We start from the raw sequence: 25,635 nt of genomic DNA on the forward strand, positions 1-25,635 counted from the left end.
CAAACAGATAATCAGGTGTTCATACAGCTTCAGAGTCTAAACCCAAGATCTCCCAGTCCAGACTTTGAGAGGCAGAGAAACAATTTCCTATAATGCTCACCCACTGTAGGACTTTTGTGGACAAATGTACTGTGCAGGTATGGCAAAAGGTTTAAGGTTTTATAAAGTGGCAGTGACTGTAAGTCTTCACACAGAGTACCTAACACTTGCAGTGGCAAACAAGTGTCCTAGGCCAATGGTCCATGGTGTAAGGAACCAACCACCAGTGGCTATGCTGCCATGAGCTACTGGAAACAATCCTCCAAAACTGCCCTTATCGATTCCTGTGCTGTGGAGTTGTGTGCCCTAATGTGAGAGCCTGGAATCTTCTCATAAGCAATTGTGAGATCAACCACACATGCACTTCTCTTGTGGGACTATAGCGTCCAACAGCTTTTCATTTCCTTCACGATCCTGAAGAGCTCCCTGCACTCAAGCTGACAAAATAAGAGCAGCACTATCATTTGGTGCTTTACATAAAAGCCTTCAGCTTGGTTAAAAGTTTACAAAATTCAGCATAAGCAGCCATACTCTAATAGCAGTAAGCTGCTTCACAGCAACAGATTAAGAGTAGAAGAATTTTAACAAAGTAGAGCATGATTTAAGAGATACTGTTTCTAGAGCAGGGGTCAGCAACCTATGGCACATGTGTCAAAGACCAGGCCAGCAGTGGGCTGGGTGGGGCCAGCGGCCAGGACCCTAGCAGGCTGCAGCGTGCCATTAAAAATCCTGTCCAGCTCAATCTGCTCTTTTCCATCCCATGCCCACCGCTCTCTCCGGGGGGGGGGCGGCAGGGGGCAGAAGCTTGGTCCTGTCGGCTGCTCCTGCAGGGCAGCCTCCACCAGCAGCCAAGCTCCCACCTCTTCCCCCAGCATTCCTGTCCCTCCTCCTCTCCCTCCCTGCGGCTGACAGCTGATGGCCCTGGGGGAAGGGGAAGTAGACCTGGAACTGCAGCCACAGCATGATCGCTGCTCCAGAGAAGAGGCGAGGATGGGGTCTTGGGGAAGGAGGGTGGAATCAAGGAATATCCCCTCCAGCCCCTGCCATGAGGTGCTCAGGGCAGGGGGCTGGGAGCATCCCCATGACTCCAGCCCACACCCACACCCCAGACCTGAGCCCTGCACCCCCCTCACACACCCTGAGCCCTCTGCCCTGACTCCTGCACCCTCCTCACACAGCTCCATCTCCCAGCCCTGACTTTTGCACCCCACACATTCCCAACCCCACCCTGAGCACCAAACGGAAGCTCCTACATACACACACACACACACACACATTCCCACCTTCACCACTCACATCAAATGGGAGCTGCCCAGGTAAGCGCTCCATGCCCAAACCTCCTGCCCAACCCTGAGCCCCCTCCCTCATTCTAGCTCCTGGCCAGACCCTACACCCCAACCTGTTCCTTCACCCCCAGCCCTGTGCTCAGTGTACACCCACCCTCAGCTCAGTGCAGAGAGAGGAAGAGAATGGGCCAGAACCAGGGAGAAGGTAGGTACCCACTGTATGTGGGCAGGGTCCAGATCCCAGACTGGCAGCGGGCTGAGCGGGTCCAGCAGCCAGGATCCTGGCTGGCAGGAGCCAGTGGATGGAACCCCTGAGCAGCAGTGGGCTGAGCTGCTCAGCCCACTGCTGATCTGGGGTCCCAGCTGCTGGCCCTGCTCAGCCTACTGCCGGTCTGGGGTTCTGGCTGCCAGACCCTTGCCAGCCGGGATCCCAGTCACAGGCCCCACTAAGCCCGCTGCCGGCCTAGGTGAATGGAACACCAGGCTGGGAGCAGGCCAAGCAGCGTAAGATCAGCATCTTAAATTTAATTTTAAATGAAGCTTCTTAAACATTTTGAAAACCATTTACTTTACATACAATAGTTTAGTTATATAATATACAGACTTACAGAGAGAGACTTTCTAAAATACATTAAAATATAGTACCAGCATGCAAAACCTTAAATTAGAGTGAATAAATGAGGACTCGGCCCACCACTTCTGAAAGGTTGCCGACCCCTGTTCTAGAGAGATTTTTTTTTTTTTTTGTTTATGGGCCCTATCAGTTATGTCAACCCAGCTGAGACATTTGGGTCAGTAGGGTAGTTTTTATAATCCAGTATTGAGCTGTGTGAACAAGGGCACAGACTAGATTCCGGGATCTTTGACAATATTTAAGTGGCATTTACCCACTTCGGGTTTGTCTACATGGCGATTTAGTGCAATCTAGTCAAAACACGTGATGGGACTTTTAGTGCATAGCAGCAGGATCCATACAGCCACTCATTGTGTGACAGGCTCATGTGCTGCAGATTCACACGCCAGCTTACACCAGGCACTACATTGCTGTATAGATAAACCCACAGTATTGTCAATATCCCTACGTTTGTCTAAACATTGCAGAGGAAGGCGATTCATTTTTTTCTGCCAATATTCCAAGGGAAAGATACTGTTCTATTAACTCTTTCCATAGACTCTCACAGGGGACTATACCAAGGAAAACAGTTTACTCTCCTGACAAACCGAGGAGTGAATTCACAAGTGTGTTAACCCACAGCAGTGTTTGCTTCACAAATAGCCATTTTCTATGCTTCACCCTTTGGCAAGAGAAGTTGGTTTGTGCATACAGTAACTTCATTTACTAAAATGCTCTTGAGAAAAATAGGAGCCCAGCTCAGAAGGTATATGAGCTTGGTATCTTGCATTACTAATATCTGTAAAACCCTCAACACGCTCAACTTCACAACTAGTTCTGTAGTTTCCCAAAGCAATAGTTTCAACATCAAAACGGGTAGTCTTGGCCTATCCAAGAGACAGGTCCAAAGAAGCCAGGTCAACTGGAAGAGGAGATATTCTTGAGAAGAAAGAAAAAAGTAGCAATTTCATTGATCAGAATTAAATTCAGCAAAATAGAACCCCAATACCATTTATTAATTAGCCTAGAATAATTTCTCCATAAGAATTGCATACAGAAAAAGTGTCATTTAAAATTATGGTTAAATAGCTAATCACAATAGGTAAGCATGTGAAAAGCCTTTAAAAAAGCATAGCCTGTCAGATAGTGTTTAGGCATGTCACACTGCACTCCTGAAAACAGAGGAGCAGACAAGTTTCTAATATGGTTACAATGAAGTTGTAACAGGGCATCCTCTGGCTGCAACACTCTCAGGCCTTGTCTACACCACAAAGTTGCAGCGCTGGTGAGGGAGTTATAGCGCTGCAACTTAGGAGGTGTACACATCTGCAGGGCATCACCAGCGCTGCAACTCCCTGTTCCCCGAACTCTGGTGTTCCCCGAACCTCCCTGCAAGCAGGTCTCCTTCCCAGCGGTTTGCTCCGGTGTTTTTTGAACCCCCGTGCAAGCAGATCTCCTTCCCCGCGGTGTGCTGTCGCGTTCCCCGAACCCCCCTGCAAACCGCGGGGAAGGAGATCTGCTTGCACGGGGGTTCGGGGAACGCGACAGCACTCCGCGGGGAAGGAGATCTGCTTGCACGGGGGTTCAAAAAACACCGGAGCAAACCGTTGGGAAGGAGACCTGCTTGCACGGGGGTTCGGGGAACGCGACAGCACACCGCGGGGAAGATCTGCTTGCACGGGGGTTCAAAAAACACCGGAGCAAACCGCTGGGAAGGAGACCTGCTTGCACGGGGGTTCGGGGAACACCAGAGCAAACCGCTGGGAAGGAGACCTGCTTGCAGGGGGGTTCGGGGAACACCGAAGCAAACCGCTGGGAAGAAGACCTGCTTGCAGGGGGGTTCGGGGAACACCGAAGCAAACCGCTGGGAAGGAGACTTGCTTGCACGGGGGTTCGGGGAACACGAGAACAAACCGCGGGGAAGGAGACCTTCTTCCCCGCGGTTTGCTCTCGCGTTCCCCTAACCCCCCTTGAAGCCGCTCAACAGCGCTGCAGTGTGGCCACATCTAACACCACTTGCAGCGCTGGTTGCTGTAAGTGTGACCACTCTGCAGCGCTGGCCCTATACAGCTGTACTAATACAGCTGTAACAACCAGCGCTGCAAAATTGTAGATGTAGACATACCCTCAGAGTCCCTTTTAAGGGTAATCACCACATCTTCAAGAGAACACGGAAACCTTAGGGAAGCACCAAACATCCCTCTGCTTGCTCATTAATTTTGATGAGCTACATGGGAAGTCAATATTTCCTTTGAGTGGGATAATTAAGAACAGTAAGACTGCCCCTTTGAGGTAAGGAAAGATAGAAACATGCCTGATTACTAATCTAAGGAACTGAACAGCTACAGCTTTAAGCAGTAAAGTCACATGACTTTAGCCTGGGTGAATAAGAGCAATCTCTCTCAAGTGATCCCACCCAACTGCTAGCTGCTGATAGAAGACTACTAGGACAAAACAAAACAGACCCTATGTGATTTTTAAAGGTAAATTTGTGAATTATTATTTTTCAAACAGAGCAAATCTATTGTTGTCTTCCTGGAGCAACAAGTTGACTGAACGTTCTCTTTCTTTATGCATGTTTTGTTTTCCTGAAACATACTGGAAAAGTCTCTCTGGAAAGATTTTAGCCCACACAGAACCACTTTGCTTGTTTGAAGATATTCAGAGTTAATGGTAGAGCATCCTTCAGGAGCTAACAAAACTTTAACAAGATACGAGGCACAGACTGCAATAGGCTACCTGTGCTAAGAGCTACAACTTAAGTAAAAAAAACACAAAACTAAAAAATAAAGCAAGGAGGGCTGAGAAAAGTAACTTCAGGGAGGGTATGTTTTGTCAAACTAACAAATGATAGAATTTAGAAGTATTAAGAGCAACCCGTCTTCTGTTGTTAACACCAACCAGCTTCACTGCACATTAGTGAGGGGAGGTGTCTTTACATAATGAAGCTATTTTGGGCAAAGGAAAACCAAGAAGTAAAAGGGATCCTACAATTGTAGACATGACTGAGGTTTAGTGGAGGTGACCATCCAGTGGAATTTATACAGATACAGTTCCAAGATATAATCCTACAAATAGACTAGTAGAATTATATTACTGGCCTCCTTATCAGTATCAGGGCCTGATAATCCCACTTACTCAGAGTTAATAGAAACTTTGAGACCAGGAAAAACTCTGGAATTCCCTGAGAGGAGCACAGGCCCAACATCACTGCTCCCTTAATGGGCTATGAGATGGTGCTAGATGTTATGGGGAAGGAAAGAACTTATTCCTAAATAATACACAGATGTTAATTCAAGAAGTCACTATAGTTGAACCAGTAAATATCAGTGACCACAATATAATTAAGAGATCCTTTCACAAACAATCACCAAAAGCTAGCTCTGTCAGACTACCCTTTAGAAAGGAGGATTTCAGGAAGAAAAAGAGTCAAAACCGTGAAGTAAAGCTTGAGAAAACTAAAATCCTTAGGCTGTTTAGGCATACCATGATGACTCAGAAGGCATGCACAACAAGAAGGGGGATGCAAACAGAAAATGGTATAATTAAAGGACTAAAGAAATTTGAGCCAACAGGTATCCTTCAGAAAAATGGAAATGCGGCGCAACTGATGCCAATAGAGAAAAGCATACTATTGCAGATAACATGTAAGGAATTAGATACGCTAAGAGCAAATAGCCAAATACATAAACTAGAAACTCTTCAAGTGTCAGTTGCAGAAAGACAAGAGAATTTTAAGGTCTGCTGGAAAAGCAGAATGTTAAAGGAGCAATTCGGGTGCAAAAGGACACTGCAAAGCTGCTAAATTATTTCTTTTTATCAGTTCTCTTCATTGTGGAAATGGGCGAGATGCCTAACTTCTCAGGTAAAGAGGTGACAACAAAATGAATTTTTTGCTCTTTAAAGTCACCAGGAACATATGGTATTCACATCCAAGAGTTAATGAATTTTAGAATGAATGTTCTGAGCTGTTAACAAACCTATGCAATTTCACTAAAAAGTCAACATTCTACACCAGAGGAAAGAAAATATACTTTAGAAAAAAAGTTACTGGGTGATCCTGGCTTTTAGGGCAGTGAGACTAACTTCAACAGATGGAAAACTGTTAAAAGCTGTAGCTTACTTAGCCCTTATCTACACTACATAATACCTTTGGAAATCATTGCCACAAGAGAGGCCAAGACCTCAGTGAGATTCAAAAAGGCATTGGTTGTTTCCAGGGATGAGATGATTCATAGTTCCATCAGATAAGATACAAAGTTCTAGGTTAAGGGTAAAAAAAATACTTCAGGTTATAGTCACTCGTGGGGGGGGGGGGGAGGGTTTAGAAAAATATTCCCCTCTAAACAGGTTATTCCATTATTTTTTATTTGTAGTTTCTTGCACCTTCCTCTGAAGTTGTATTGGCCACCGTCAGGATGCTAGTGGACAACACTGGTCACTACTCTCTTTACAAGAACTATAGCACACACAAGAGTCTAGAGTATTTTTGTCTGGCACTACAAATGGGTATGGTGATTACACTCCTCATACATCTGATGAAGTGGATATTCACCCACGAAAGCTCATGCTCCAAAACATCTGTTAGTCTATACTGTGCCAAAGGACTCTTTGCTGCTTTTACACTGCTCTTGTGGTCAAACCATCATCTCCTTGGCCTTATTCATACTTTTTTTAGTGCAGATGACCTTACTTAATGGTCTGCTTTTAAATGTCAGGATGGGGCACTACTAAATGCTGACTTCTGCCCAGGGGTCACCCATAGTTATCACCTATTTACCACTAATTTACCACTCAGAACTCAAAATTGATGATCTGTCTTCTAAACCCCCACCAGATCTTTCTTCAGTTGCTATAATAATAAATAGGAGATATACCTGTCTCCTAGAACTGGAAGGGACCTTGAAAGGTCATCGACTCCAGCCTCCTGCCTTCACTAGCAAGACCAAGTACTGATTTTTGCCCCAGATCCCTAACTGGCCTCTGCAAGGACTGAACTCACAACCCTGGGTTTAGCAGGCCAATGCTTAAAACATTAAGCTGCCCCTCCCCTGACTGCAGTCCTATGTCTACTCAATTGCTTAACAAGGTTCTGGAGTTTTTTCCTCAACCTCTATAGCTCCTTCCTCCAGCACAATCTTCTTAACTTTCAGCCTGATTGGACACCCATCCCATCACTAAATTACCCCTTATGCATGATTATTCACTTGTTTCTTACCTGTGAGCACAGATCAACTTCTTACTACTTGGCCTTAGACCTCCTCTGCATGACATAATTCTCAGATTAGCCTTGGTGCCAACCTACTGCAAAATCACTGTTTCAGTCTGAGTTCCTTATATCAATTTAGCTTAAATCAGTAAGGAATCTACTTTAAATCTATAAGGCATACATTAACAGTCTCTCTATGCAATAGGGTGCCACCAATTTAATTTCATGCAGACAAGGCTTCTGTGTGCATCTTATCCTGTTTCTGTAATCCCAAAGTATTTCCTTCCCACATGTCTCATGTCACTCACATAAGCATTCTACTACCAGGGCACAGCCAGAATTACTCCTTATCCCAATCTGGATCTGATGAAACAGTTATTCATGCTTTGATTCCCTCTAATAGTCTTCCTAAACAGCTACAGCCACTTTTAGCAGTCCAAACTCTCGTGGTCCTATGACTAACTCTCAAAGTACTGAAATACTATACACCAGTGAAGGAAAGACATTTACATAATCCTGTACACAAGTAACTTCAAGTGTCTGTGTTACCTGCCCATCACCTTTTATTCTTAGCGTGTATACCTAGAAAAATTGAGGATTTTCTAACGTGTCTAACACCATATTTAACTCACTAGCAGCTCTGATATTATTACTCCGAGCTGACGCGGCTAGAGGTGATTTCTAATCAGGGCTATGATCCTATTTTGAAGAATGTGCACCGCCAGGCCAGGCCAGACCAGACAATGACTCTGCGGGTACTGCACTTCCCCAGCACTGGGACGGGCCCTGAACCTTTCTTTACTGTCCCGCTGGTGGGCACCAGAGGCCGCAGGGGAAGGTCCAACCACTCCTAGCAGCCTCCTCCACATCAGCCAGCGGGGCCTTGTCCTCTCCAGCGACACTCAGCCCCCTGCTGTGCCACTGGGGCAGCTCCTCCCCCTGCGGCGGTGGAAGCCGCAGCGCCGCCTGGGCTCGGGGGCCTTCTCCCTCCCATTGCCAGCCCCGGCCCCGGATCTTTTCGCGGTCCGCACCTGCGGCGCCAGGCGCCCACCCTGCCAGCGGGGCAGCCGCCGCCCGCTCCTCACCCTGCCCGCTCCGGGGCCCCCTCCCCGCCCGGGGCGCGGCTCACCAGGTTGAGGGGCCCCTCCATCACCTCCATGGGCGGCGGGGGCTGCGGGCACATGGGCTCTGCGACTCCGTCCCGGCACCCCTGCCCCAGGCTCTGCCGCCTGTAAACACCGAAACACTTCCGCCTCAAGCACGCAAGCAGCGGCGTCACCGCGCCGCCCGCAAACCTCGCGAGAGCCACGTCCCAATGCGCAAATCCCACGAGAAGAGTGGAAGGTCTCCATGGTAACGGGCACAGGGCGAAGCTGTAGGCAGCCGGCAGCGACTTTTCATTGGCTCGGAGGCGCGACTTGAACAGGAGCGGTCCCGCTGCAGCCTGCCCGGCGTGCCGGGCGCGTGTGCCCCGCGCGGGCTCTTTAGCGGAGGGGGAGGGGCAGAGATCCCACCGGGCGAGGCTCTGAGGCAGGTGTGCGGGGTATGCGCATGGGTGCGCGCCCCCGGGGCAATCCGTGCGGGTGGCGGGCGCCCAGGGGAAGCGCTGCTGTACAGGTGGTGTTTGGCTGGGCTCTGCGGCCCGCCCGCAGTCCCGTTTTATCAGCCTCAACCCCGGGGTCTGTACCTGAGAGGTGGCGGCCCCCAGGCCTGGGGCAAAGAGCTCGGGAGCTGCCTGTGGGGTTGGCTGTTGTGGCAGGTGTGTAGCGCTGGGAGTTAAAGCTGTCTTCATACAGCTGTGTGGGGAAAGCACTGCAGTGGGGCCGCGTTTGCAGCGGGGCTGGGAGTGGTGCATTGTGGGCAGCTATCCCAGCGTTCTGCTGCTACAGTGCTTCTTAAAGGCGGGGGCTGGGGTGGAGTGTGACAGGGAGGTGGGGGAGAGCGAGAGTGGATTTTTGGAGCCCGCTGTGTCAGCAGCTGCCTTGCAAATTCCGACCACTTCCCCCACCCCCTCTCATTCACTAAATGCAAATAGCCGTCAGACCAGCTCCAAGGGACTCCCTCCCTCCCTTCCTGCAGTGCTGGTTCTCTCCTCAAGCAAACACTAGCTGTGGACCTTCCCTGCCTGCCTCTGCTGTGTTTGTTTAGATAAGCAGCTCCAGCAGCCCCTAGTTCACAACAAAACAAAGAGAGTTCTTTAGTTAAAAGCATTATGGGAAAATTCCAGCAGTCAGTTACAGCTGTAGTAAGATTAATCACTGTTTACACTAGTGCTGCAGCACCAGCACTGTTCTCTTTATTCCTCTCGTCCATATGGAGTACAACCAGCATTGTAACCAGGGAGATACAGCGCTGTATGTGCCTTGCCATTGTGGACAGGGAGTAAGTTACAGCACTGTAAAGCCACCACCAGCGCTGTAACTCTCAAGTGTAGCCAAGCCCAGGACTCCTCTCACTACAAGGTTAAAAGCTGGATGCTCCACATGGCTCTGACCCGTAAATTGTTCTTCCTGATTATTGTCTGCATGTAGCTGCTTCTACTGCATACACAACGTGCCTCCTGTAGCACGAGTGCTGCAAAAATCCAGATTGAGAACCGGGATGTTGCTGGAGGTGGCCGAACTTTGGCCCTGAGATTCCCAGGGTCTAATATTTTGGTTCACTAGGAGTGGCTACACCTGTAATATCTTTTCTTGGTATCATTTTGGAGCCAGAGCGCTGGGACCAAAAATCAGAGTCTGAGTTTTTCCCTTTGTCCTGTTCACTGCAAATTATTGTTGTCCCCCTACCTCACAGGACTGCTGTGCAGTGCTTGCTCGTTAATGTCTGTACAAGAGTATTTAAATTCTCAGATTTATTATTATTATTACTAGGAGAAAAATGTGAAACTGTAGCTAGAAGTTTCAAGAGTCTTCTCTAGAATTCAACTAACTTGTCATTTGGGTTGCCATTGTACATATAAAATTTAAGTCTAATCAATAAATCTTGGGAAGAGGTTCTACATAGAACTAAGGATCATTGAATATTTTTCCTAAGGGATTTTCTGTTAAATATCTACTCAGCAGCAAAATTGTTGTTATTGGTACTGCAAAAAAGAGACTTTGTGAATCTTGAAAAGAATGACTGAAATTTAATTACAGGTTTCAGAGTAGCAGCCATGTCAGTCTGTATCCACAAAAAGAACAGGAGTACTTGTGGCACCTTACAGACGAACAAATTTATTTGAGCATAAGCTTTTGTGGGCTGCAGCATGCATCCGATTAAGTGGGCTGCAGCCCACGAAAACTTATGCTCAAATAAATTTGTTAGTCTGTAAGGTGCCACAAGTTCTCCTGTTCTTTTGGTGAAATTTAATTCTCATTGTTAGAAACGTGTGCCTCGTAAATCTCCCGTTTCTGTAACTACCATTATAATGTTTTTACAGATATTTTATAATGTTATACTGTTCTGGGTCATGTTGAAAAATAAAGTTTAAAACCAGGGCCGGCTTTAGGCCGATTCAGCCGATTCCCGGGAATCGGGCCCCGCGCCTTAGGCGCCTTTTAAATTTTTTTTACTTACGCCCGCTGAGGTCTGCTCTGCGGTCTTCCATGGCCCCGCTCCCCTGACCAAAGCACCGCCGGGAGCACGGCTGCCCCGCAGCCCCGCTCTCCCGGCTAGAGCCCCGGCCGGAGCGCGGCAAGCCCCGCAGCCCCGCCCTCCCGGCTGGAGACCCTGCCGGAGCGCGGCAAGCTGCCCCGCTGCCCTGGCTGGAGCCCCGGCCAGAGCGCGGCAAGCTGCCCCGCAGCCCCGCTCTCTCAGCTGGAGCCCTGGCTGGAGCGCGGCAAGCTGTCTCACTCTCCCAGCTGGAGCCCCGGCCGGAGCGCAGGAAGCTGCCCCGCGGCCCCGCTCTCCCAGCTGGAGCCCCAGCCGGAGCGCAGCAAGCTGCCCCGCGGCCCTGGCTGGAGCCCTGGCCGGAGTGCGGCAAGCTGTCCCGCTCTCCCAGCTGGAGCCCCGGCCGGAGTGCAGCAAGCTGCCCCGCGGCCCTGGCTGGAGCCCTGGCCGGAGTGCGGCAAGCTGTCCCGCTCTCCCATCTGGAGCCCCGGCCAGAGCGCGGCAAGCGGCCCCAGCCTGAGCCCCGGCCAGAGCGCAGCAAGCTGCCCCGCGGCCCTGGCTAGAGCACGGCAGGCTGCCCCGCAGCCCCACTCTCTCCTGGCTTGAGCCCGGCCGGAGCGCGGCAAGCTGCCCTGCTCTCTCCCGGCTGGAGCCCCTCTCTCCCGGCTGGAGCTCCGGGCCCTTTAAATAGCCACCAAAGCCCTGGGATAGCGGGGGGCTGTGGGGGCTATTTAAAGGGCTGGGACTCCAGCTGCCTCTGCCACCCCGTCCCTTAAATAGTCGCTGGAGCCCCGCCTCTCCCATGTATTCTCCAGTGCTCCCGCGGCTATTTAAAAGGTCCAGGGCTGGGTAGAAGTAGGGGAGCCCTGGGGCCTTTAAATAACCCCCAGAGCCCTGGGATAGCGGGAGGCTTGGGGGCTATTTAAAGGGCCAGGGCTCCAGCTGCCTCTGCTGCATCCCCTACCCTGCCCACACCAGCCCTGCCCCCCCTGCCCGCAGCCAGCTCTGCACCCCGTGCCCACAGCCAGCCCCTGCCAAACCCCCTGCCCTGTCTCCAGTCACCCCCTGCCACACACCCCTATGGCCCTGCCCAAAGCCAGCCAGCCCCCCACACAGCCCTGCCCGTACCAGCCCTGCACACCCTGCCCACACCCAGCCTCAAATCCCCTGCCCTGTCTCCAGCCAGCCCTGCAACCCTTGCCCTGCCTGCAGCTAGAGCCTACCTCCAGTCAGCCCCTGCCCTGCCTCCAACCAGCCCCATGTCCATTGCTGCCCTGCAGTTCCCAGGGCAGTAACCCTGCACACCTGCTTCAATGAGGGGGGCAGGGAGCAGCTGGGACCCACACACGTGCACACCCGCAGGGAGTGGCAGGGACCCACACATGTGAAATGGCGGTCATTAATAAGCAATCAACAGCATATATGATGCTATGTACATAATATATAATTGTATTATTTATATAGTTATGGAAAGTAAATAATACATGGAAGAAATGAAAGGCATTTTTTTACACTTTTTTTTTAGTCATCCCTGCCAGGGCCCCGCCGAAAATGTTCGAATTGGGCCCCGCACTTCCTAAAGCTGGCCCTGTTTAAAACAGTTCAATGTGAGCATTCTCATGGAATTTGTGAAACTCCTTAATCATGTTGCTGTCACAACACTATAATGCTCTGCTGTAAGAGGATGTAACATATTTAATTGCAGTGTAATCTTTTCAGTCTTTTTTGTTACGTGTTCCTACAGTGCCTACCACACTGGGGCACTAGCCTTTGAATGTTACCACAATAATACAATATTTGTATACTTAGTGATATGCATTTTAGCTGATCAGCTGCAGTTTCTAAAAATCTCCGCTAGGAGTCTTCAAGGACCATCATTCTTCAAGTGTATGATGATTTCTCCTAAGTGAAGGAATGTCCGCAATAGTTGTATGATATTTAATTGAGTGGAAAAAGTTTCTACCGTTGAAGTACCCAGTGGAAATTACAGATTATCCTTCAGAAAAGTTCTTGATTATTTACTTTTGTAGGGTACATGCTGTTCCAAAGGAACACTATTAATTTAAAAAAAAAGTCTTGGAAATCAGTTCATTTGCTATCTTGTGACTAATAATATTAACATTAAAGCATTTTAAAAATACAGGTTACTTGTCACCATTTATCTATTTATTTTATTTAGCATTATTCTTCTATGACAAGGAAGTATCAGTGAAATCAGTTTCACTTTCAAGGTTTTAGTGCAGCAATCTTTGGGCTTCAGGTATTACAGGAGAAAGTTTTGATTTTAAAAAAGTTTTCCTGTGTTTTTATTTTTAATTACAAAACCATTTTTAGTGGTCTTAATTTTCATAAAAGTAAGACTTCTCTTTATAACCAAAGTTAAAAAGAGTATCAGAAATAATTCTTCTAGTGAGAGAATAACTAAAAATATTGGTCTCCTCTAACAGTAAGGACCCAAATCTTTTGTAATGTGAATAAACAAACACCACCAGATCCTTTTTTGTGTTGCTTTTACACCCTTTTTCTGCAACACAGAATTTGGTGTAACACCTTTATTCATAAATATCCATGCAGAGCAAAGCTATTCTTCACATGCCTCTGATGCTGGACTCAAGCAGTCTATGAAAGGGTTACAACTAAAAGAGAAACACTATCATTTGCAACTGTAATATAATGAAAGAAGTGAGATTCTTTCTGGTACTTCAGTGAGTTTTTTGCTGTACTGTATATTGTGGTGATGGGAAAGTGGGGCCTTCCAGTCAGGAGCACAGTCCTGTAGTTCTAAGGGCTGTACAAACATGGGAGGACACATGAAGAGTTTACAGTTTAAGACAAGATGACACAGGTGTGCACTAGTAACAGGAGGAAAGGATGATGGTATTTATTCTGTTTCTTTGCATTTGGTGAAGCTCTCTAATGAACCAGAGAGAGAGAAGGAAGAGAAAGAGAGACAAAGTGGCTTCAGGGATAATACTGTTAAAATAAAACAACTCCTGTGATTCTTTTACGATGGCATATATGAAGGGTAACAGTAGAATGAGTGTGGGGGTTACCTAGATTAGCTATGTGCTAACAAATCAATGGTACCGAATAATTTTAACAAGTTTGTTTTTGTTTTTGTTTTTGGAGCGGCAGCATGGTCCACTATGCAACACTGAGTTAAGAAGTCAGCAGAGCTGCTGACTGACTTGGAGCAAATCAGCTATATTTGCCTCAGTTTTGCCATTTGTAAAATGGCTTTCTTTGTAAGGAACTTTGAGATCTAATGGGTGAAAAGCGCTCTATATGAGCTGAGCATTACTATTAATTATGGGGATGAAGGATAAATGGAAGGATGAGTTAATAGGAGCACAAAAGAAAATGGATGAAAAGGGAAGAGTCTATTGAGAGAGAATTATGGAATGGAGGAGAGAATGAAGAGGAACAGAGGTTGGGAGAGTGAGACTACCAGCAGACAGAGGCATAAAAAGGAATGAGGAGCAAATAGCCAATCAGCAGCAGTGGAGAACAGCCAGAGTTCCATTTGTAGAATGCAGTCTGCTGACCTAACTGGTGTCTATCGGTTCTTAAGGTGCCTCAGATACCATCACCTCATTGTACTTTGGCTCCCAGGCATCCATGTGTCTGTGGGGCTCATTGAATAACTGGGTGCTCTAATGAAAGAGGGAATTTAGCGCGTATCAAATGCTGGAGCACTCCAGATTGTACAAGATCAGGTTTTGATGCTTACACTTAGACAGATAGTAAATAAGTCCAGTATCTGAAACTGGAGTGCTAGGGTGGAAGAGGCCACACGTGTGGTTAGACAGGATGGTCTGCTAGGGCCTTGTACTCTGGGAAAACATTATATTAGTTTAAGAGAAGCTGTTTCAGCCACAGGACTTTCAAGGCCAATTTCAGATACTGGACTTTATTTACTATATGTCTAAGTGTAAGCATCAAAACCTGATCTTGTACAATCTGGAGTGCTCCAGCATTTGATACGCGCTAAATTCCCTCTTTCATTAGAGCACCCAGTTATTCAATGATGAGGCACTGCAGTGACTGCTGGATATTAAGTGCTTGTGAACTGGAGCCCACAGATCAGGAAGTTGGAAGTTGATTGGGGAAGTTGGATAGCAGATCAGTGAAGTGACAGGTCACATCAGCCAAGATTGAGGAAGCCATCAAGTAGGGAAACCCACTTCACTTTCAAGCACTCATAACCCAACCCAATAAGATGTTAAAACCCATGTGCACACCCTGTGCCAAATCTCTTGATCCCCCTCACCACCAGCACACACAGCTGACAACTCTCCCTTGCCTTTGTAGTACAACAAATATCTTCTTGACCACCTTGTTTGCTCAGAACTCCTTCCCCATAATAATAAGCACCCTTCCTAATCCTTATCTTCAAGTTGCCCAGTCCTCTCTCCCTTTACTGTAGATGTGCAACCAAAAGAACTCTGACAAGGTTTTGCACATCTTATTCTTTACATAGGACCCTGCAGAACCTAGAGATGACCGTTGAATTGTTGATTAAGATGTACTGACTGGATGTGACATGTTTTACTCATCAAGTATATTTTACTGATTCTGCTGCATATTTTAGTACTTGAAATCTTACACACTACTAATTAAACTGCATACTTTGATGATCCATTTCCATGATGCACTAATCCAGCTGCAGACTTTGATGATCTAGTTAGATATTATGTAGGATGCGATTTTAGATACTCTGGCAGTAAAATTGCATACTATTAGCTGCTTACATTTCTATCCACTTTATTAACTCTGCTCTGTTCTTTGCTGACTGAGCTGCATTTTTTTGTTAGGCTATAGCTACACTATTAATCTGGTATATATTTTTCCCATATATTATCCAAAATATATATTGGTGCATGATTGCAGATAACATGGCTATTGCTTTCTGTTTGTTTACCAAAACAAAATACATGCTAGTATATGCTAAAAACTGACTGTTATGCTAAACAGTTTTCTAGCAATAAAACAATAAGTCTTGAGGAATTTTTTTCCTTAGCAGGTGTCAAGAGTAACAAATTAATTTAATTTTGTAAAACCTGCAAGAAAAGTTAAAATAGCAAACTAATTCATGAGACAGTGTTCTCAGTAAAACATTGTCCTAACTCAGTACTTGTGAGAGGAGGGGTCTTGTGGTTAAGGAAAATTATAATAGCCAGATAAAGCATTTAGAGCCATGCTGCTCGTGCGAAGCAAGATAGCTCAGGGATCCTGATGTCCATGTAGTCTGCAGAGCATATATTGCTCTAGCTGCTACACAAGTAACATAATCCTAGGGAATTCTTCCCCTTCTGTTTTGCAAGTTGGCTTTGCTTTTTAGACTTCTCTTTGAGAGATTTGACTGAAAGGCATTATAGTTGTGCAGCAGTGTTATTACATTTACTTGTTTCTTGTTATGTTTTTCCAAAAGAACAGATGGATTCTTTATCAGAATTATCTTTAAGACAAAAACAAACCAAAAAAGAAGAAAAGTACATTCTGCATGGGAGAGCACCCTGTGGCTGAATGCATTGTCACTAATGGGGAAGAAGTAGGCTTGAGAAATAGTAGGGGACTCAGACAGAATTCCAGCCTGCTGTTCCCCATGTTAGGGTTGAAGGCTGGAGGTCCTCCCTTCTGTCAGTGATTTATGGGTTAAAGATGTGGCCCATGGAGGCTGATTTTTGTAGGCCTTCATATATGTAGCAAGATATCACAGGGAAACAGTCTATCACATTAGCCATCTTTGTAGGCTTGTATCTGATAAGGAATAGTAGGAAGATAGGGTTGGAGACTTTCCATTCTGAGAGTATATCGTTGATGATGAAAGGAGTTAAGGACAGAGAGAAACTGGGGCGGGAGGGGTCTCACCAACTCCATGATGTAGGCTTTCCTCTCAATGGTACTGTCACAGTTTTATCATGACTCATAATAGTTGGTATTTTTCCTAAGTCATTTAATGGCATGAGAATGTCAGCTTTCATTTTGAAAATAAGTATGATTCTAGCCCTCATGGTTTCAGAGAAAAGCTTGAGATTGTGACCCCTAATGGCCCAAAACATGAAGGCAAATAAAAAGAACCCCAACACAATTTATTTTTAAACATCTCAAAAAAATTAAGTCAATTTCATGATGGAGTGTGGGGGTGAGAAGGGGTGGTGTCTGCCTCATGGTTTTTGAGTGTTCGGGGGTGGCAAGTTTAGTTTCCATTTGGTAAATACTTCTTTTAGGCTAATGCTGTTCTAAATCACAGTTTTTGGCTCTGGGTGAAATGAAACTTTGTTTGGGTCCAGATCCTGTAAGAAACTCCATGTAGGTAAATTCCTTTATTTGGGTGGAAACCCAGTGACGTCAACGAGGCTCTGCATGGACACCTGGGACCTGTGGCATGGAGTCAGTTGTAGGAGCCTAAGTTTGCCAACTTTTCATTGTTCTATTCCCATTTGAGGGCATCCTGGGACACTTGGTAGCTGGCTCTTACAAGACCAGAGGTAGCAGATAGCTAGGTATCTCACACACACCCTGGATCTCCTCTGCCAATGTATACTGAACTGAACCATAAAGAGTCTGCCTGTCACAAAAGCAGTTTTAAGCGATTTAAAGGTGCAGAAAAGAGAAAACTAAAGCATAATAAACACGGCTACATATACCGCATTTCTTATTAATGACTTTTTAGAAAGGAAGACATAGTAAAAAGTACCTTTTTTAATTGTGTACGTCATTGTGTGGCAAATATTTTCCCAATTTAGATTTCTGGCTCCTCCTGGAAACTGTGTGAGGAATAGGTTGATTATATAATGTATAAATTAAACATCTTTCTAAAAGAGGAAATATTAACGTGTAATCCTAGTCAGGATGTGCCTGTCAGCAGGAAGCTTCCTGCAATACCCAGTGTTTTCAGAGTGGAATTTTAGAGTGGGAGGGAAGTATTTAATTGCTATTTACCTGTCTAATGCTGCCTTTGACACACATGATGAGCCAGCTTCATTTGACTGTCACCTCCTTAGGAGGCAGAATTCTTCAGCCCACACTTTGCTTAGCATTGACTATTTCTTTATCTACTCTTTGTGCCTTTGCATTTTGCCTGGACTGTGCATTTTCAGTTAAGCACTACTTAAAGACAGGCTCCTCAGTTGTGGCATTGTAGGAAAGCCCACATATCCTCCCACACAGCACCTTCCTCAAGGAGAGATGGGGATGCCTATGTCTTTGAAGAAGCACTTTTTAAACAAAAGGGATTCCCCTATGTGCTGATGTGCCTGACAACTTATTTCTCGCTACACATGTATAGCTATCATAGTGATGTGTCTAGCTACATTTGTCAGATCTTCAGTGTGACCACATTTCAGGATCATCCCCCAGCTCAGCTATATAACTTCAAGTTGCCTCTAGGGAGGGCTGGAGAGGGGCTGGGGCAAGACAATGCATATGGCAGGATTTTGACAATTTGGCATGAAGGAACTTGTTTTAAAAGGTGGGGAGAATTGTGAGGTTTTTGGGAGTGGGAGCATGGTAGTTTGGGGAACATATAAGATAGGCATGTCACTATCATCTCTCCCTTTGTTTGAGTCTCTCTTTGGATCTTGGTTCCCCCAAGCCCCTCTTCCATTTTCTACCTCATTCATTCTTAAATGGGGTCAGCAGCTAGGACCAATAATCAAAAGGGAGACAGGAGTTAAAATAGACAGGACGGGGAGATTTGGAACTATTATAACTAGTGACAACTTTGTGGTCACATTTTCAAAGGAGCCTCAGCATAGCCTTATACCTTCACCCACAATTTTGTGCTTGTACTGGCTGTTAGATATCTAACCTACCTGATTTGCAGGGCAAAATCAGTGACTTTTAAAAAAGTGTTGAGAGGTTATACAGGTAGGGCTCCAATCTGTGTATAGACATATTATTGCAAAAAATAATTCCCCTTCTGCATATTTTCATAATCTTATTTACATGCAGACAATTGACCCAGATATGTGATCTGTTATGTGTATGTATGCACAACACATGTTCACTAAACAGAGGAACCACAATCACTTCTGATGTTTTAATTAGTTAAAAAATATGCCAAGGCATTATTATTTAAAAGAGAAACCATTGATACCTGTATAATAAGAAAAAAGGAATGTATACTAGGGTGGTGTTCCCGTGTTAGTCAGGCCTCTTATTTTGGTTTTAAATGCAAAAAGATTTTTCTTCCTGTTTACAGACTATCAGTCTAAATCCTGTGAACATTTCTGAGGGCAGAATTTTGCCCACAGCAAATAAAATAATATTTTAATACAGCTAGTTCAGACTAAGAATCTGTCGATTGACTTCATTGGGCTTTGGATCAGGCTCTAAATGAATAATTATATCTGTAGCATTATACTTCTGTTCCATACAGTTAATTTACCTAAGGAAGTTGATGAGGAATGAACAAAAGAAAGGGTTCTGAGGATGGGGCATAGGCCAAGCAGTATGACTTAACGTTGCCTCATCCATGTGTGAGATGTTGCCAGCTGAATTTCCATAGTGTAGTGGTTATCAGATTCACCCTAGTTGGAATCGGAACTGAAACATTGCTGCTTTCATTCCTTTCACTACACATGGTGACAAACTAATATTTGGTCCGCTGATATGTTGAATTTTCCCCAGACTTCACCACAGCCATGTGTGAGATCCACTCCTGTTATTTCCCTAGGACTAGCTTTTTTATTTCATTTTTCCCTTGTTACCCCATTCAGCAAAGGACGTGTGGAATCTCCTCACCCAGCTCAACAGTCTGGTTTCTGTAGTCAGGGGTTTCATTTCCTCACTGCTCAGTGAGGGTCAGTTCCTCCCGCCCCCTATACACAAACGCAGAATAAACAAATACAAATTAGGCCAGTTTCAGCCTGGTGAGGCAGTTAACTGACAGAGGCCTACTCCCTGACATCAGTCCATAAAACTAGAGATACTAGAACAATGACTTCATAGAGGCCAAGGCTTGACATCAGCGAAGAAGCCTAGAGGAGGAGAACCACTAAACTCACAGAAGTCTGGGCCTTAACATTATGCTTTGAAGCCTAGAATCTTACTGAGAACCTTTTACTTAGCTCTTTCTCTCGGCCTTCTTTCCATTTCTGCTCACAGCAAGAGCTGCAAGAATGAGGACATAATAGAATCATTCAACTAACCAGGAAAGACAATCTTCCCAGTGGGTTCTTGAGGAATCTTTACATTACTCTCTGTATGGCTGGAGATCCCAGCCCTGGTGGGAGTTTTGCCTAAGGTCAGAACTGCTAGTTTGGATGTGTAAACTCATTTTTGTTACATCTTACATAAAATGTTATGGATTTTAAGCTTTTTATCTTATTTAGCTCCACAAAATGTTTCTAGGTGTGGAAGGGGTCAAGTTAGACAGTGACTTGCTTTAATTATTCTTGTGGTTGTTCACATTATGACTTTCAACAGGAAAGAGCATCTAAATTTGATTTTTCTCTTGAAGCTCATCCTGTGGAGTGTGAAAAATTGGAGCTGTGCTTTTGGCTGCACAAGATAGTTCCACCATAAGGAGGGAGTTCCTTCTCTGCTACTCTATATTTATAAGAAACATCCTTAATCTTTTATAAAGCTTTGGCCAGATTAGATAAAGTGGTTTCAGTTATGCTGTTTGCAGTTTATATGTGTTAGCTAAAATTAAACTATCCTCAACCACACCTCCCAGTCTAGACAAATAAAAAGATTACATAGTTTAACTTGATTGAGTTCAGTTTGTTGAACTATTAACAGCTAATGATTTATTCATTGGCATTGACTCTCTTTCTATTTATGAATTGTCCAGAAATCAGTCATGATTTTGACAAATATACTTATTTGTATTTGTTCAGCAAATAGTTTTACAAACATATTTGGGTCCCTGGAGTCACAATACAATTGTAGCACTGGAAATGTGTGTGATAGATTCATGGAAACAGACAGGGAGGAAAGCTGAAAACAAGTCAGGAGTCCATGATAAATATCAAAAGCACAGACTTTCAGACTCCAAAAAAGTACATTGATTTGACTAATAAAAATCATGTAACAGGCATATTAAATACTTGCCCATTCAAAACAAACAAACAAACAAACAACAACAAACACCCCTACCACCATCCAAAAACAAATAAATCAAAATTAGAATAAACCAGCTAATATTTAGGAGTTTGCCACTCGTCAGTGGGAAACTACAGTGCTGCCAGTGTTACAGTTTATTTGTACTGCAGTATTGCAAATTGATAAATTAAACAGTAATGAGTCACCAGGACCAGATGGTATTCACCCAAGATTTCTGAAGAAACGCAAACAAGAAATTGCAGAACTACTAACTGTGGTACGTAACCTATCATTTAAATCAGCTTTTGTGCCAGATGACCTGAAGGATAGCTAATGTGACTCCAATTTTTAAAAAAGGCTCCAGAGGTGATCCTGGCAATTACAGGCCAGTAAGCCTAACTTCAGTACCAGACAAATTGGTTGAAACTATAGTAAAGATCAGAGTTATCAGACACATAGATTAATATGATTTGTTGGGGAAGCGTCAACACAATTTTTATAAAGGGAAATCATGCCTCACAAATCTATCAGAATTCTTTGAGGGGTCAATAAGGGTGACCCAGTGGATATAATATACTTGGACTTTCAGAGAGCTTTTGACAAGGTCACTCACCAAAAGCTCTTAAGCAAAGTAAACTGTCATGGGATAAAAGGGAAAGTCATCTCATGAATCAGTAACTGGTTAAAAAACAGGAAACAAAGGGTAGGAATAAATGGTCAGTTTTCAGAATGGAGACGGGTAAATAGTAGTGTCCCCTAGGGATCTGTACTAGGACCAGTGCTGTTCAACATATTCATAAATGATCTGGAAAAAGAAGTAAACAATGAGGTGGCAAAATTTGCAGATGATACAAAATTACTCAAGAGAGTTAAGACCAAAGCAAACTGCAGAGTTCCAAAGGGATCTCAATAAACTGGGTGATTGGGCGACAAAATGGCAGATGAAATTCAATGATGATAAATGCAAAATAATGCACATTGGAAAACATAATCCCAATTATACATTAAAAAATTATGGGATGTAAATTAGCTGTTACTGCTCAAGAAAGAGATCTTGGAGTCATTGTGGATAGTTCTCTAAAAACATCCACTCAGCATTAGGAGCAATTAGGAAAGAGATAGATAATAAGACACACAATATCATAATGCCATTATATAAATCCATGGTACACTCACACCGTAAATATTGTGTGCAGTTCTGGTCACCTCATTTAAAAAAAGATATATTAGAATTGGAAAAGTTACAGAGAAGGGCAACAAAAATTATTAGGAATATGGAACGGTTTCCATATGAGGAAAGATTAAAAAGACTGGGGTTATCATTTTGCAAATGAGATGACTAAGGGAGGATATGATAGAGTCTATAAAATCATGAATGATGTGAAGAACGTAAATAAGGAAGTGTTATTTACTCCTTCAGATAACATAAGAACCAATGAAATTAATAGGCAGCAAGTTTTAAACAAAAGGAAGTACTTCTTCACACAACACACAGTCAACCTGTGGAACTCATTGCCAGGGAATGCTTTGAAGGCCAAAACTATAAAGGGGTTCAAAAAAGAATTAGCTAAATTCATGGAGAATAGATCCATCAACGGCTATTAGTTAAGATGGTCAGGGCTGCAACCCCATGCTCTGGGTGTTCTAGCCTCTGACTGCCAGAAGCTGGGAGTGGATGACAGGGGATGGGTCACTTGATGAAGCATCTGGCATTGGCCACTGTTAGAAGACAGGATACTGGGGTAGACGGACCGTTGTTTTGATCCAGTATGGCTGTTCTTATGTTCTAGTAGTGCTTTGAGCCTGCAAATGGTGTCAGGGACCCACTGTGCTAGGTGTTGTACATACAGATTGTAGGAGATAGTCTATGCCCCACAAATCTTATAGTGTAAATAGACAAAGCAGAGAAAGGATGGGAGGCAAAATAGAGGCAGAGCGTTGCCCAAGGTCAAACAGCAGTCAGTAGCAGAGATGAGAATAGACCTCAAATCCAATGGCCTAACAACTAGATCATGTTGCCTTCCTTGCAGTAGCCTTCCTTTCACCAGATGGTGCTCTGTAAAGGTATAAATGGCAGTGCTGACATACTCCTTCACATGACCTACACTGGAGCCCAGCAGGTTGTGACATTTTGGCTTCAGCGAAAACTCTGCAAAGCAATACTGCCCTACAGTAAGAATGTCAAAGTCTCTATGTTTTAAGATAAGAACAATTGGAAAAAGGAAGGAAGAAGCCAGCTCTACATTCTGCACTGCGTGTTTGGGTTCTCCTTCTCCATTTGCCCCCTGAAACTTTACATATATTCAGTAAGGGGTTTTAATACAATGAACATACAGCTTTGAATGAGCCCTTTGACAGATCTATCCCTTGGGTTTCCACATTGTTTGAGGTAACTTGCTTCATCACACATTGTTGTTTGAAATCTTGTTGTAGGCAGTGCTCTTTAAAATTTTTGATATTTGGCATTCAGTATTTGGTTTGGGTTCAGTCACTTACCTCACATGGTGTGGAGTTTGTTCCCTGCCCAGATGACATAGTCATTCTAAAGAGAAATAGTGATGGGGGAAAAAACCATTAGCATATTGAGTCTCTCAGGAAGAGTGGGTAGAAGATAATTTAGGGGGAGGGATGTAGGCACTAGGCAAGTCTAGGATAGTTTAAATTATTTCCCATCATTTTTTTTACAAGATGGGTAAATGCACATAACCAAATATAATTCTCTCTGTTTGCATTTAAAAATACAACCACAAAAAAGCCCATCCGGAGCTCTGGGCACCTTGCCACCAACTAAAAACATAATATAAAAAATATTACCAAATATACATGGACTCCAGATTTTAAAATAGGTGGGTTCCTCCCTGACTTAGCAAAAGAGAAAGCTAAAAGCTAAACTGCTGTCTACAGTAGTAGAGTCGGATTCTCTGGTCTCCCTCTGCAAGTCCTCCCTAATTTGTGGATCTGGCTGGTGGAGGATTTCCCCTACATAAGGTAATTTTCTAGTGTTGCAGAGTCATCATATTATCTCCTACATCTTTTCCCCCACCCAACATAAGAGGCAAATTTGGGGAAAAGTGCTTGTGGCAAAGGCATCTCTATGTCTCAGATATCCCCCCCTCATAGCCCAGCAATGTTCTTTATGCTCCTTGCCAAGTTTCTCCATGACCTCTGCACCTGCACAGAGGAGTCATCAGTTTCACTGCATATAGAGCCTTTTGCAGGGGCAGGATTTGCTGCATTAGTTGAAAAGGGGAGATGTCTGGAAGGAGAAGAAAACACACCCGCCAGTTGCTGGCACTGAAATACTTTGGATGGCTCTAGCATCCAGCCTTTGGCTATCAGACAGTGTAAAAAGAGCACAACTAGTTGAAGTTGAGATACTTCTATTTCCTCATAAGATTCACTTCCTTAATCTGTAACTCTCACCAGTGAGTTTTTCTAACCATCAATATGACAGTACAGCAATATTGCCTCATCAGTCATGATTTACTTAATGTTTTCTGAATTTAGTAATATTTGATTAAAATTTAATGTGAACATATCATATCATGCCACATATATTATTGCATCCATTAATCAGGTAACCATAATAATGAAATGTCAGAAGATTGGATGAAAAAGGAGTTGAAGTCTTGATATATGTTTTTCATGGTTCTGAGTGATTAACGAAAAAAATCAAGTCAGTTGTGCAAAGATCCATTAATATACATTTACAATCTTCTGTGTACTGTATCATCAGATATTTTTAACCTTAGTTAAGCTTGATTTTTTAATTTACTGAAAGACACTAAATATTAATAACCCTGAAAAATATATAGTATTCTATTAACTCATATAATGCCAGAATGATTCATAACTTGTCTTAATGCTTTTGTAACAAAATATGTACTAAAAATATTGTCAGAGTTAATGGGTCATTTTTTTATAGGTGGAATAACAAATGCTTTATGCATGGCTCTATAAACCTCAAATTAAACAATTATATTAAAATAAATGTTAGGCAATATCTCTAGCCACTTTTTAAATGTGTAAAGGTACTTAAGATCTAATCTAGCAAAGCGCTTAAATCCATTCCTAATCACTAAAACATTTAAAAACATGTTTAGATCCCCTTGAAATTAATGGGACGTAACCACATGTTTGTTAAGTATCACCTTATTTGCTGAATGGGTATGGACTGATAAATTGAGGCCTTGGGCCCTAATTCAGGAAAGCACTTAAGCATGTGTTTAGTTAATCCCTATTCAGGAAAAAATTTAAATGCATTTGTAAGAGCTTTCCTGAATTGTAGCCTTAGTGCCTAAGGCCCTGATCGTACAGTTGGATCCACACAGTTAGTCCCCTTTTTTGAGGCACTGAAGTAAGAGGGACTTTGTGCAGGGGCAAGAATCTATCAGCACAGAACCAATTTCAGGACCTGGCCCTAACTGTGTTCTGCAGGTAAGTAGAGCACATATAGGTCTTATGCTGTATATATTCTTTCCCCCATAACTCAGCACAGAGTAAAACCCTAATATTGTTAGAACACAAACATTACATATACAGAAGATGAAGAATGTGTAGGATTCCAGAGGCATCCATCATGTAGCCATTTAGCCTCTGATTCTTCACAGATTTATGTGTATGCTTAACTTTACACATTCTGAGTGCTTCCATTGGCTTCAGAGGGATTAATCACAGTGTGTCAAGTGAATCCATACAGGATCAGGGCCCTTGTGAAGTTTACTATTAAAAATCTTCCTTTTGCCTCCTACCTTCCATTAACTTTTCACAGGAATTAGGATTTTTGTGGGTTAGTTTCTGTGCGTAAGGCAGAAGACTAGAAGCTAGCATTGCCAATTTTG

At 44.1% G+C, this 25,635-nt stretch overlaps 1 protein-coding gene across 1 annotated transcript in view; it reads right to left on the reverse strand.

Moving 5' to 3' along the window:
* Positions 1-8,427, reverse strand: part of NRBF2 (nuclear receptor binding factor 2) — a 14,726-nt gene extending 6,299 nt beyond the window's left edge. Inside the window, exon 1 of the mRNA XM_030568495.1 lies at positions 8,277-8,427. Coding sequence (XP_030424355.1) covers positions 8,277-8,330 — 54 coding nt within the window. The 5' untranslated portion in view covers positions 8,331-8,427. The remainder of the gene's footprint in view (positions 1-8,276) is intronic.
* Positions 8,428-25,635: the final 17,208 nt, after the last annotated feature.

The sequence above is a fragment of the Gopherus evgoodei genome, chromosome 7 (genome assembly GCF_007399415.2).
Source record: "Gopherus evgoodei ecotype Sinaloan lineage chromosome 7, rGopEvg1_v1.p, whole genome shotgun sequence".
Lineage (NCBI taxonomy): Eukaryota > Metazoa > Chordata > Testudines > Testudinidae > Gopherus > Gopherus evgoodei.